General features: G+C 44.7%; 1 protein-coding gene across 1 annotated transcript; it reads right to left on the bottom strand.

Annotated features, from left to right (window-relative positions):
- On the bottom strand, window positions 1–14,094 carry calb1 (calbindin 1). The gene is made up of 11 exons (XM_049024202.1): window positions 13,950–14,094; window positions 13,331–13,407; window positions 6,786–6,860; window positions 4,707–4,787; window positions 4,280–4,336; window positions 3,299–3,376; window positions 2,854–2,909; window positions 2,728–2,767; window positions 2,575–2,628; window positions 1,098–1,169; window positions 1–907 (listed from the first exon to the last, which is right to left on the bottom strand). The coding sequence occupies exons 1-11, from the start codon at window positions 14,026–14,028 to the stop codon at window positions 794–796; spliced, it is 783 nt and encodes a 260-aa protein (XP_048880159.1). The 5' UTR covers window positions 14,029–14,094; the 3' UTR covers window positions 1–793.
- Window positions 14,095–14,311: the final 217 nt, after the last annotated feature.

The raw sequence follows: 14,311 nt of genomic DNA, 5'->3' as shown, positions 1-14,311 counted from the left end.
TTGTTGTTTACACAGTACATTTAATCTCAGTCGTGTTCAGGAGAAACATTGCAACAAACGACCATAACTTCAGGTAGTAACTGAAGTGATTAATAACAGGTCACACAGTGAGTGTGGTGTTCAGCATAGTGAAGCACATCATTCCATACAGTGCAAAAGTCTGATATTATGCCAGAAATTACCATTGGGGGGGGGGGGTCATCTACGAGATATGGGGGAGGGGTGTGTGCTCATAGCTCAGTATTGTTCCGGAAAGTGAGTCCTTAGCACTCGGCATGCATTGCAAACTAGACATTCAGCTACCGCAAACAGTTTAGTGTGTATAACATTCCCTGCCGCCGCCTCTCCACACGTACGTTGCACTCATTAGCTTTCGTTGACGCTTTATTGCTTTGGCTACAACGTCATTGAGTAGAATAACAATTTGGACGATGCTGATGGTCTTTGACAGTCGGATATCTGGTATTCAGGAATACAATGTATCTCAGAATATATATCTGTGTGTGTGTGTGTGTGTGTGTGTGTGTGTGTATGATGTCAATGTGCAGGTCCTTTTTATATTGTATCAATCTCTTCATTACAAAAGCTGTACATTACAAACAGTATAGAAACTACAGGTTGAAAGGTACAAGCGGTCAGACTTCGATAGACACCTTTCAAATTTACAGATATCAAAGGAAGAGAAAATAAACACCCTACATCATTGGAGCTTCTAGCTATCCTTGCACACACCACGAGTTGAGGTGAGGGGGGGGGGGCAGTTGGGGCGGGGCACCGGGGTGGTGGGCGGGTCTTAGTTCTCATCGGCGCATAGGACCAGTGCTAAGTCCGTCTCGTAGAGCTTGCCCGCGTCAGAGAGTGCCATTATGGCGGTCTTGTACGTGGGAATCTTTGCAGTATCCAGGACCTATTGGGACAGAGAGAAGAGCTGTCAGGGCCAGACGGGGGTCCCACCTCGCTGTGACTTGGGGAGTCCACTCAGGCACTGGGACCAGTACAAACTCAAGGGCCGTAAGTCATTTAGCTATTACGTATTCCGTCACTTCAGAATCACAAGTCTAACAAAATGATAAATAAACTAAGCGAGGCGAACCTACCTTCTTATTTTTCTCACAAAAGTCTCTGAGTAAAGCATCCAGTTCATTTTCATCCATGTATCCGTTTCCATCCTGAAAACAGAGACACAAATTACTGGTTCAGCCGCAGTACAGACCGACAAACGGTCTTATGAAATCGTCAGAAATGAGTGTCGGATGGTGGATCAACGACATGGGCGGCTGTGTGGCCAATAAAACGTCCAGTATGAAGTACACAGGAATGACTTTCCCTGCATCCGCGGGTCATTATCATCTGGCTACCTGCTTCCTCTTGGAGCCTCACGTACACAGATTCCACACTAACACACTACTAACACACCAGCTACTCATCAGATGAGTCGGAAATGTTTGCCCTGACCAACTTTAGGACTGGCTCCGTTTTGCGCGGAGTGGCCTGGCAGCTAAGAGACTCCACAATTGACAGAGCGCTGGTTCGAGGCTCAGAGTGGGTCATGCTGTTGTATAGCTTGTACAAATAAGAGAAAATGACAGGTTTTCTACTTGAGCAAAAAGCTGTGATTAAGCAATAAAATAAGAAAATAGAGGAGGTGACAATTTAAGATGTCCAGCACAGTACAGCAGCGGCAGCGGCTGCAGTAGTGTTTGTGTGTGTGTGTGTGTGTGTGTGTGTGTGTGTGTGTAAGTAACCCAATGAATGCCGTGACACTGACTTTGCCCTTGAAGCGCTGTGTATCACGTTGCCATGTGCTCCGAAGGCTGGTGTCTACAACAGACGACAGCCGCAGGTCTCCAGTGGAGGTTGACTGCTGTGAGATGCTTCATAAATTCTGCCTGATAACAGGCAGTAACCTCACTGGGTGTTTGGTTAGCAGTGAGATCCCGAATGTCTAACTGCGAAAGAAACGCATACCCTACCGATCCTAACGGTTCTGCCACTGCACCCCCCACTATTTGTAGCTGTCATCTGGACCCCAGACTGTGGAGATCTGCAGCAGTAGTCTAATGGGGGCATCCTTACTGCTCAAGTTCATCATCTGAGTCGGGGTTGTGAAGATCCGCTTTTGGGAGTTCTACTTATACAAAAATGTTCTCAGGACAGAAGGAAAAATGATTGAGTGGTAACCAATCAGATTGTACAGCAGGTGAGTCCAAGATACCTGATTGGTTAGTCCCACCCTATCTACAGTCTGATTGGTTATGTCTCTGAACCAGTTAATTTCCCTTCTACCCTCAGAACATTTTTGTGTAAGCTGAATATCCAGCCCTCAATGTGCTGCGTGAATCTCCTGCCTTTTCCTCTAAGTTCTTAAGCCTCCCTCTCTATACCTGATGGTTCAAAAAGGCTCAGATACTAAAAACCAAAGTTCTTGTCCAGCAGACTAACCTACTCAAACCGGCAAACTGCACTAAACAATCAAGAAAACATGATATGACATCTACACATCCATATGTGGATGACCGTCCAGGGAAGGCAGGGGACACCGCAGAGGGGATGCCAAGTGTGGACAAAAGGTACCTTATCGTATAACTCAAAGATCTTGTGGAACTCCTTTCTTGGCATTTTGACCCCCTTAAAAAGTAAGAGAGACATTAATTGGTCAGTTTTCTATATGAAAGCCATTACATTCTGTTTAGCGAATACCATGTTTTTAGAACATTAAATGTCTACCTGGAACTTAAGTATGAAGTTCTCCTCATCTGGAAGCAGTCTGTTAAAATTAAGATGTAGGTTAATATTCAAGTCAGTCCTCGGCAGCAAGAATTTAAGTACGAGACGATGCCGTGCCTCACAAACCTCGCCATCTCCGCCAGGCACAACTTCCCATCATTGTTGGAGTCAAATATTTTGAGCTGTGGGGGAAATCTTGAGCAATTTATACAAATCAAAACTACACATTCCAATGTGGTTTAAGGCAGGGGGGCATGTATGACAGGGTTATCCTATGTACCGTTAGCGCCCATGCTAATCCTCTGAGTTATGCAAATGAAGAGGTAATAGTATATTTTATGAATCCTCTGTCTGTGAATCAGCTATTTAAACTTCAGCCGATGTCACTTTCTTCTGTTTGCCGAGTCACTTTCCTAGTAGTAAACCCATAAAGACACTGACATGCAGTAATAATGATATCTGATGTCTAACAGCTGCCATCTCCCCCCCCTTATCGCGCTCTCACTCAGGTGTGCTAGCAAACAAAGACGGCCCCTTTGTGACATGCTCCCCAACACCAAAAGACCCTTACTGTAGTCTGTGTGTATTCCTCCAGCTTCTTATCATCATAAGGCTTCTTGGCCTTCTTCATTAGGTCCCTCAAGAAGTTCTGAAACGCAGAAAGCAGAATCGTGGCCAGTTTTACCACTCGCCGATAATAAAAGACAGACACATACCGCCTAACCCATTTTAGAATAAGAATAATTCCCATTGTGAGACCTTCAAGTCATTTTTTGCCTGATGCGGGTGGGGGTATAGTCATCCTGAAGTTAATTGCTTCTGCTGTCCCCACTTTATTAGTGCGACGCAGAACTTCTCATATTTTGAAGCCTAAAATGAGTAGTATGATTAATAGAGTGGGTCCGTGTTACGGCTGCACGGCCCACACTCCATAAACCACGCCTGACTGCCTTCTCGACACTGCTAAAAACAAAGCTGTCAAGATTGTCCAGAGGATGATATATACCACCGGCAATGACAGTAAAAACCAGCCCGCACATCCAAAGTCATTTCAAGTCGCCTGCCCTTTGCAGTGAGTCCATCTTCGGGGTCCCTGCTGTAAAAAGCTCCTGTGATCGATGGCCTTCGTCACCTGGGAGCCAGCCGAAAATCTGACAGCTGTTCTGTGGAGTCGCGAATAGAAACAGCCTTCGTTCCTCAACCGATTTTCAGACGCTGTTTCAGATCCGTTCAGCTCTGGCCATTCGACGGTACCTTTCTATCGGTTTCTTTGCACGTGCTTGTTTTTTTTACAAAATAAAACAGTTGTTTCCATTTCTCAGCTTCCACATGATTTATAATTCTGCCGTTTATAACTAACACTCGATTACATATTATGGTTTAAGCGGCAGCAGATGTTTCATGGACAGAGACAGATTCACACAAGTCATTATTTCAGTCACCACCTGGTATCGGAAGGGAATTAAAGCCTGATGGGTTTAGCATTGACAGGCCGACATTACACCGCATGGGATACTGCCATCGCTGTCCTTATTAATTACCCCAGGCTCACCTTCAGCTCTTCTGCCTCGATGTAGCCGCTGTGATCCGCGTCATACCTTCTCCAGGCCTGTGAAAACACAGTGCTGTGTGTGAACATGTGCTGTCAAAAATTCACTTACAGCAGGGGGCGCTGCAGTTAAGGAACTGAATGTGGTTTGAATCTCACAACTGTTATTGCTATCCTACTCTTAAAAACACATCCCTCGAGCAGCTCACATGTAAAAATCTGTTGTAATAGGTAAAATATTCTATGCCTATATAAGAAGTTCAAAACTAAAATTGCAATGGCTGTATAGATAACTATATAACTACAATACTAGCATAAGTAAAAACCTAAAAAACTAATGTTCTATAGGCAGTTCATAGCTCAACTGTTATAATTACTTAATAACTAAAATATTTATTGGCTATATAAGTGTAATTTAGTCATGGGATACCTGTATGAACTCTGTACAGGACCTGAGTTGTTGTCGGAAGAATAACAAGAAGTTTTCTTCAAAGGGTAAAATCTGCACCAGCTGTGTGAGGAAGGAGAGATAACAGGAGATGGTGTTTTAATCCACTTAAAGCCTTGTGACCAAGAGAGGATCAGAAGATTCGTATCAAACCCGTCAGCCTATCGCCTGCCACTGCAAGCTGAACAGCAGTACTTTCAGAATCCTAAATAATTACAGCAACCGCTGATCGTACAGTGAACTAATCAACCTATCAGAGTGAGAAATGTCTAATCATCAGAGAAACAGTGTCTTCTACATTAATAATTATCATCATTAGGTGCCGTCAAGTCAATGATGATATTACACCCAAGTGGTCTGAGGCAGATGAGAGGTCTCCTCCTTAAGGACTTAATTAAAACTCGAACTCCCAGATTACATTTACACTCAGGAGCAAGATTTTCCTCAGGCTCAGGCTGGCTGGTCCCTGAGCAGAAGGATTTGCAAACCCACCAGGCCTCTCTGCTGCCATCCATCCATCCATCCATCCATCCATCCATCCATCCATCCATCCATTTTCTAAACCCACCAGGCCTCTCTGCTGCCAGTCTCTCTCGTCTTGGTGCGGTGATCTGCTTGCCTGGTTTCCATCACTTTGTACTCAGGTTCTTGTCTCCAACCCCCTGCACCCCCCCCCCACCACTGACCCCCACCCCAACAACTTCAGCAATCATCTACACTAAAGTCAACAACAACAAATGTATTTTTGCATAGCTCATTATCACAACATTACATCGTCTCAAAGCGCTTTACAGCATCCGCACCCAAAGCCCCCAGTGAGTAAGCCATAGGCGACAGTGGCAAGGAAAAACTCCCTAGAAGGAAGAAACCATGGGAGGGACCAGACTCAAAGGGGGAGCCCATCCTCCAGGGGCCGGCAGGGATAGTCAAATAGGAGAGTCCTTTTCCTGCTGCTTCTGCCTTCCTGTTCACTTTAGCAAGTGCATAACGTAAATAAAAAAAAATACAGAAATTACAGATGTGCCACATGAGTGTGTTTGGGAAAACTGTGAACCGTTTGATCGACATCATTCAGACCCAATGAACACTGGCGTGGGCCAGCTGTGGGCTAATCACGCCTCCTTCGAGATTTACAGCCTTTCGCAGATACAAATTATGAAATTATTTAAAACCCTTGCCAAGTGGAATACTGATGAGTAACAAGAGCCAAGCCTTGGGAAGTCTGCCATGCTACCCCACTAACATGCATGTTAAGAGGACCAGTGGCTGTAATGGGGACCGTGACATTTCATATGTAAATAATCTTGTTGTGATATTTAGTTTCAGGTGTGAGAAGCAAACATCTGCTCCTAAATTATATTGGACTTATTCTCAGGAATGACAAATAAAGAAACTAGTCTTCTATAGTAAACCGTCGTCCCTCTGCAATGAACGCTGGAAGTAAGCAAATCAGTATTAAAATGGAAATAGCAGAAGATGAAACTGGCAGTAAAATTAGTCTGTGACACTCTGGGTTGTTGCAGCTCCGTTTATGAATATAGATGCACTCAGAATAATGTGTATTGTTCCTCAGGTATTAATTTAACTTTACCATTAAGTTCAACTACAATTTTTAAAACTAAATTGATGTTTTTGTATAATAAAACTCCACTAAATGGCCAACCGGGGTATTTTCACAAAGAATCCTCAAATTGTCACACAGAATTTTAGCCCCTGAGCTCCAAGGTGGTTGACGGCACTCTGACTACTGAACCCAGTGAAATGACTCTGGATTAGGAGTCGGGCTGCGAGCAGTATCACCCAGACAGCTAAAGGCTAACCGTGCATGTTAATTAAGGGCAGTTAATTAAATCATTAAAGGCTGGAATTTGGAGGGAAATTTAAACCGCCACATGCGGCAGCTGGGGTCATTATGTATTTAACAGCCCCCACACACATTTCTGCAAATGATTCAGAAGTTGGAGATGAGGAAACAGACTGGATGTGGGTTTAAATGGCAGTTTGAAGGGTGTGGATGGCTCTGACCGGGGCCCGGGGCCCGGGGCCCGCTCACACTCTCACCTCCACGATGTCTATCTTTCCCTCTGTGTTTTTCTCGTACTCCTCCACAAAGGCCTTCATCTGGTCTGTGAGCTCCTGCAAAGAGAATCAATGAAGCACTGAGCTGATGCCAGTGGACTGGGACCACAGACCGTCGTACAAAAACCTTCTGGCACCCAGGTCAGACGGGGAGCTTTCGGTAAGCTTGCTGGACCACGAAATTTCTACCTATGAGCCTAGTCCAAGGTACAGTCAATCAACTGGTCTCTTTTTCACTTTTCCCCCAGCACCAGTTATACCAGTCATGCCATCCAGTAGCTACCTAAGAACACAACAGCAGGTGCAAAAAAATGATGGTCTCCAGGAGGTGCTCTTTCTCGATGCGCACTAATAATGGTAGATAATCTTGTTGTGATATTTAGTTTCAGGTGTGAGAAGCAAACATTTGCTCCTAAATTATATTGGACTTATTCTCAGGAATGACAAATAAAGAAACTAGTCTTCTATAGTAAACCGTCGTCCCTCTGCAATGAACGCTGGAAGTAAGCAAATCAGTATTAAAATGGAAATAGCAGAAGATGAAACTGGCAGTAAAATTAGTCTGTGACACTCTGGGTTGTTGCAGCTCCGTTTATGAATATAGATGCACTCAGAATAATGTGTATTGTTCCTATTATTAACTCAGGTATTACTTTCACTTTACCATTAAGTTCACCTGCTTTTTTAGCAGTCTGTTCAGACTGATAGGAATACAAGGAGGAAGGGCTGCCTGCGAGAGCGACATCTCTCCATCCACCTTTCAGCTGGTCGTGCAGCACAGGGTTACGGGAGCCGGTGTCACGCAGCACTGGGCACAAGACAGGGGGCAGGATGGCAGTGTACCGCACACACACACACACACACACACGTCATATGGGAGGAAACCCACATGAAGTGGAAATTATAAGACAACCTTTAACACAAACTGGAGCTAGTATTCATGCGTGGCCTAGCCACTGGGAAGTTTGGGAATATTTTTGAGGGCCATTGTTTCTTCCCCAATGCTGCAAAACATATCATGGGTGACCCGCTAATGCCCCTTCCCCAGGTTGAGACAAAAAATAGCATGCCCCCCTGCAACTGGCAGTTTGCCTTTTGGTGCCAGTCTGCCCCTGACGTGCACTGACACACCATACAAAGCTACATTACTCTTGCTGTTGTTGTTGCATATGCAGTCAAACTTCAGGGCATGAAGGAGATTCTGTTTCCTTGCCAGTGGCATAGTGTGTGGTCAGGTGAAGGTCCAATGAGATCCAGTGAGATCCCGCTCAATCCACAACCACAACCAATATAGAATTTTCTCAAATGCATTGAGTTCCCCTGGACATTTCATTATATGCTATATGCACTTGCTTAATTGAGTGCAGCACTTAACACAGTGTTGCTGAATATCCATCTATCAGTAAGCTTAACCAAAGGTGCATAGTACCGGATGTTCAGGCAGGGGAACATCCTGAACTGGACCCCAGATTTGGAGAATAACTGGAATGTGGGGAGATGAGGCTGAACTCACGGCCAGCACAGCCTCAGAATGACCCCCCCCTCCCCCCCCCCCCCCGCTCCACTGTGCTCGCCTCTGTCCAAACGCAAAACGTTACGCTGTATTCACACCGATTCCTCTGAGGTCTGAGTTTTATAACAAATAAGCAGGATATTTCTAGGATATCATGGTGACTAATATACAGTAAAGGTTAAAGAGATATTTTCTGGAAAGTCAGGGGTTACTTTTGAGAAACACTGAATTGTAACACGCTTCTTACTATCACTTTAGAGAGATGCGGAGTAGGCATGCAGGAAGTCACACGTGTCTTTTTTTGCTGTTTTAATTAGTTTAATTTTTAATAGAATAGTGTTCATACTTATTATTGCGAATTTGTTATTCTCATAGAGCTGCACGTGGTACTTCAGCATTACTTGAATTACTTGGCTACTGCAGCAGTTACTTGATTGCTGGTTGTAAGAGATTTGGCAGCACATTGAGTAAGACCCCATTTCCTAACAGATATACCAGCATATTTAGTGCACAGCTCTGTCAATGAAATGTAATTAATTAAAATCCAATTTCTGCCTAATTGTTTAGACTGACACCTGAATGGTTGCCTTCTGACTGGCTTCTTGTATTTTAGTTACTAATAATATGAACTTGTACTCCTGCCAGTTTTTGCAGCTGAATGTTGTACTGGAGCTACATGTAGGTAAATGACCTGATTGTAGGGTCCAACAGCATGCCTCTCTTGAGATAAAAACAAGCGATCATCTGGGCACAGAGGACACTTCTGAGCTGTTGCAACTATGACGAGGTAATACATAGTTAATAAGCAATCTAGAAAATCATCCAAGTCCAAAGCCCCATGAGAGATGCTGCTCTGTAGGAGTGTATTATTATGGGATGAATTTAAAGGACAGAATATCTGATTATAGCTTCTCCCCATGGAGTTTAGTTTAGAAAAGGTGGAGAATGATAGTAAACCTTGGTGGAGCCATTTGGGAACTGGAGAGATCAGGGGTTTCAAATTCCACACTGGCTGCCACACTGACTATACTGTATGTAACATCCAGATGTTCTGTCTTTTTTCAGCCTGATGAGGCCCAAAACACTTTGCTGATGATTTAACCTCCACTATTCCCCACCTCAAGAGCCCTTGTCTCAAAGGTACAACAGCAGACCCCTCCACGGGATCTCCACCTGCAGATCTATACAACCACAGTGGCATCTTCTCTCCTTGAAGTTGTTGCTTTTATAGAGGACCATCTCCCAAGCCAGTCACAGTTTACTCACGAATGCTAACTCCAGCGGCCCGACGTGCAACTTTGGTGAGAATTCATATATTTCACGTCGCATTTTGACACAGACGCAGCAGCCGTATGGATGTCCATCTGCAAGCAATCAGCAGAGAGGCTGACGCCCGCAGCCGCCGCAGAGCTCAGCGATCCAGCCGTCGTCTGGCTGCCTTACGGTATCATACATAATAACAGACATTCTCCTTAGAACTGCAGCTGCTGGGTAACCCTCCATCTTCATTTTAGGCAGAAGAAGGATGGAGAGGAGCAGGTGGTGGGAGATAATGAATGAAAAGCTGGAGACTGTTGCAGCAGGAGATGGTGCAGGGAAAGACACAAGACTCTAACGCAGTGGGTGTGAGCTTAGGGTCTGGGGGGAATGTAAGGTTCAGACAAAGGAGGAAAAGGTGACCGGGTTCATTCATAGCATGATATGCTGCCAATCAGACGTTTAAAGCAGCTAGTCTGTCATGGACACATCGCCGCAGACCAAGGCGGTGATGTCAGCTGCCATCCCAGCTGCAGTGGAGACTAGGTAATCCACCTGAAGTTAAACAGGTTTGGGTCTGGCCCGTACTTGGATAGGAGGCGAACTAGGAAAGCCGGGCTGCTGCTGGAAGAGGGTCAGTCTGTGTGGATCCCAATGCTAAAGTGCAGTGACAGGGTAGCCCTTCCTGCAGTCTGTGTGGATCCCAATGCCCCAGTGCAGTGACAGTGTAGCTCTTCCTGCAGTCTGTGTGGATCCCAATGCTAAAGTGCAGTGACAGGGTAGCCCTTCCTGCAGTCTGTGTGGATCCCAATGCCCCGGCGCAGTGACAGTGTAGCCCTTCCTGCAGTCTGTGTGGATCCCAATGCCCCAGTGCAGTGACAGTGTAGCCCTTCCTGCAGTCTGTGTGGATCCCAATGCCCCGGCGCAGTGATGGGGACACTGTGTTGTAAAAAATGGTTCCAAACTTTGGATGAGATATAAACCCGAGGGCCTGACTGTCGGAGGTCATAAAAGGTCCCTGGTCATCTTTCGAAAGAGTAGAGGTGGTACCCCCATGTCCAGGCTAAAATTGCCCTCTGTGGTCCTTTCAGATCTGGTCTCCTAATCATCCCCTATATGTAACTGGTCTCCTGCCCCTTCACCACCTTAGCTACTGTGTGGTGAGTGCACTGGTGCAGAATGGCTGGCGTCGCATCATCCAGGGGGGGTGGTCTACACAGTGGTGGTGGGTGAAGTGACTCCCCATTGCCTCTGTAAAGTGCTTTGGGTATCTTGACAAAGGGCTATATAAATGCAACTTTCATTCAGGGTGAACAGTAGCTATAGCTCTGAAGTCACATCCTCTCCCCTTTCAGACATGATGATTTAGCTCAGGTGCTTAAAACTAGAGCATTAGGCAGAGAACATTAAGCAACGTGCTTGTAAGCCTTGCGCACTGTCACAGGGGTCACTGGCAGCAAGACGGGACAGGTGATCAAGCAGATCAGACATTTGCCGACTCAAATTACCCCGACCTTGCAGTTTCTGCATTGATCTGAATAAATTTCAAAACCAAAAAAAAACCTAATGGAGAATAGGACGGTTTCCAAAAGATGGACGTTTGATTTTCCATAGCTCTCTTTTCTGAGGATGAAGGTCTGTATCGCAAAACACTTCTATCTTTTGCATGCATTAACTCTGCAGAAGAACAGGCATCTTCAGACTTGAAAAGAAAGTTCTGCAGGCAGTACATGTTACAGCCAATCAAATTTCACTATTTTTGAAGACCCACTTGGGGCAGAGTTGAACACCTCAATGACAATGGCAGAGACTGCAGAGGGACCCTGGTTAAGGGACACTGGTAACGTCAATGCACACATCCCTGAGGACACAGATGGCCATCAGCTGCAGATATCATTACAGGTTGAAGAACAGCTATTCTGGAGACATGTTGGCCGACTTGTCAGGGTGCATCACTTCCAAAAGGGAAAATCTGAAGGCTTAGATACAATAATATTGTCTATATTGAACTTCTTGACCTAGGGAGATGGTCCATTCACACCTTCTCCCATATCTAGATGCAAATTGTGCCTCAGCGGCCAAATGTGGAAACTCTCCAAGTGATTTAGAAATCCTGTCTTAAAAGAGATTTTCTGTGACAGAGCTTCCATCACAACGATGGGCTGCCGCCCAGCTGCTGCCCTTTGCCAACGACAGCTTGTCGTCCGGCAGCTGCGCTGCTCCCTTGATGTATTTCAGCCCCAAGTTTGAGGAACTTCCTCTGTCTCTTTGCATTTCCATTAATCTGAGCCTCAGTGGCCCTTTCTTGCGGTGAAAAATTGCACCGTCACTGCTGAACAGAGTTTGCAGGGACTCATTAGGAGAGATAAATCAGATCTTCCTTCGGCTAAGATGCTGAAACTAAAACTAAACGCAGCTGAAGGACAGATGGCTAAACGTGTACTTACACCTCTAATGAAAGACCCCTGAGGTCTCTACCCATTTACGGGAGTTCCAGGGTGCTGCATCCCCCACCCCAATAATGATTGAAACTAATCTCTGGAAACCACAATGTCATTGAGTGCAGGAGTTCATACACATTGATGATCAGCGGCCAACCTGAAGCAGCGTGGACACCTGACAGTGACCAAAGACTGTCACCAGGGAACAGACTGCAAACCGTACAAGCCTACAGGGACCGTTTAGTTCACTTTCAGTCGACAGCTAATCTAAATAGCAGTTAATTCTCTTTATGAGTTCATTCAAACATGCCAGTGAACCTGTGAACAGCACCTCCGCAATGCAAGCCACTTTTCAAAAGGCAAAGTGACGACAAGGCCGCCTCGTTTAAGAAGAGATGTATGTTCTTGCTGGAATCAACAGCTGAGCACACTACAAAAGCACATTCAAAATTACGAAGCAAATGGTACCAAACAAGCGAAATTGAATTACGCCTCACTGGTAATGCTCACTGGTAATACTCACTGGTAATTCTCACTGGTAATTAGTATTCTTTACGGTTCAAAATGTTTTTTAAATAATGGTCCAGTTTCCTGCGACATGCTGGTTTGTTATTAATGTGACCTTCAAGATCATACATGTGGATGCGACAAAAAGAGATATCTTCGCGCAAATTTAGAAAATGAAACAGAACACCAGTTTCATAACTAATTGATTATTGTTCACACATCAGTGCCAGCGATGCTTTTTAAAAATTATAATATAAAAGCACCGTAACTGCATTAAATATATATTTTGATAAGTATACTTACATGAAGTATAATTACATGGGAAAAACAACGGCAAGCACAACTTCTGTATCTATGAATACACATGCGCCCATATTCACGTATTAATATATTTCACGAAAGCATGAAGGATGCATTGCTACAGCTTTTAAACCGTAATGTGCATTTTGTTAAACAGCAGCTCTGATGCGTGTGCTGAACACGATGCAGCAGATCCCGAAACGACGTCCTTTGGCTGTCGCCCTTTTTCCTCAAAGATTTCTGCCACTTTGTGTTGCGCCGTCGCCGAGAGCGTCTTTATTGCGATTTCCTTATTGCAAATCCATGTAAACGGGCACAAATTAAATCTGTGCAATTCAGATTTGTCACTGTCGAGGGAAACTGGTCCAGGCGGATTTTATAAAGCAAAAGACGAAATCCTGGCTTCAGCATGTTTTGGCAATCCATTATTTTCTATGCAACGTCTGAGTACATGACAATAATTACTAGGATCGATTCACCGAAATCAGAGGGACAGTGCAGGTACTTACCAGTCCCGCCTGTTTCCGAGCCTGCTGAAGTTCTTTTATGAAGTTCTGCAGTTCTTTTCCTTCGATATATCCATTACCTGCAAGAATTCGTATAAAATGTAAAATCAAAGCACAAACTAAAGTCAAGTTAACATCACGTATCATTTACACGTAACATCTGTCTGACGAGGGTGGGTCGTCTGCAAGAATCTATTTATAGCGTGATATATTCGGGGTGGAAGAAATTAATTCTTTATTAATCATTTCATCAATCTTGAATAACCAGGCTTGAATTTCTTGCATTATTTCATAATTTTTCTTCCTTTATTCGAAATACACGTACATAATTGTATTTTTTTTATTGCACTTGTGTCCGCCACACTGCTGTCACAAATAAATTGATTTATGAATTTATAAACGAATAAGACAAAACCGACATCTTAAACACCACAGCCCAGGACCAAACATACAACTTTTTCTCTTCAAAGAAAAAAACAAATCAATGATTTTTTTAACTTTAGTGACAGTAGAATGAAGAAAATATATTCCAGTGTAACTGAGTAATTAACCCACTATTTTTATGACCTCATAAGTCAATACTTCTTTTCCCTCAGTTCAACAAAATGTTAAGTGTAGTTACCGTCATTGTCGTAATGGTGAAAGATATCCAGAAACTGCGAGGCTGAGATTTCAACTCCCTGCAGGTAAGCTTTTGCCATCTTGCCGGCTTGTGGAGCACGTCGTCCTATGCCGCACTGCCCAGTACTGCGCTCCGATCGGCGACTCCCGGTATTTAAGGGTCGCCCTTCACGGAGTCCCGCCTCTTGTGCCCGAGCCAAAAGCGCAGCTCACCTCGGTAGGCGAACCGCTGCAGGTAGCGCACCCGCGTAAATGCGCGTCGGAGCGCGGAGGGGGAACGTGGACGCGCATGCAAATGAACATCGCCGCTCCTCGGATCTGTTGGACTGCAGGGGTCTCAATCATCGAAATGCAGTATTTACA

This window comes from Brienomyrus brachyistius, chromosome 9 (assembly GCF_023856365.1).
Source record: "Brienomyrus brachyistius isolate T26 chromosome 9, BBRACH_0.4, whole genome shotgun sequence".
NCBI lineage: Eukaryota > Metazoa > Chordata > Actinopteri > Osteoglossiformes > Mormyridae > Brienomyrus > Brienomyrus brachyistius.
This window is presented reverse-complemented; position numbering and strand designations above follow the sequence as displayed.

What these genes read in the sequence shown, in the direction of transcription:
- calb1 (XM_049024202.1), bottom strand. Translation starts at nt 14,028, where the DNA reads ATGGCAAAAGCTTACCTGCAGGGAGTTGAAATCTCAGCCTCGCAGTTT. An exon ending in CTCGGAAACAGGCGGGACTG is followed by an intron (nt 6,861 to 13,330) that starts GTAAGTACCTGC and finishes TTCTCTTTGCAG; the next exon opens with GAGCTCACAGACCAGATGAA. An exon ending in TCTTTGAGTTATACGATAAG is followed by an intron (nt 1,170 to 2,574) that starts GTACCTTTTGTC and finishes CTCTGTTTTCAG; the next exon opens with GATGGAAACGGATACATGGA.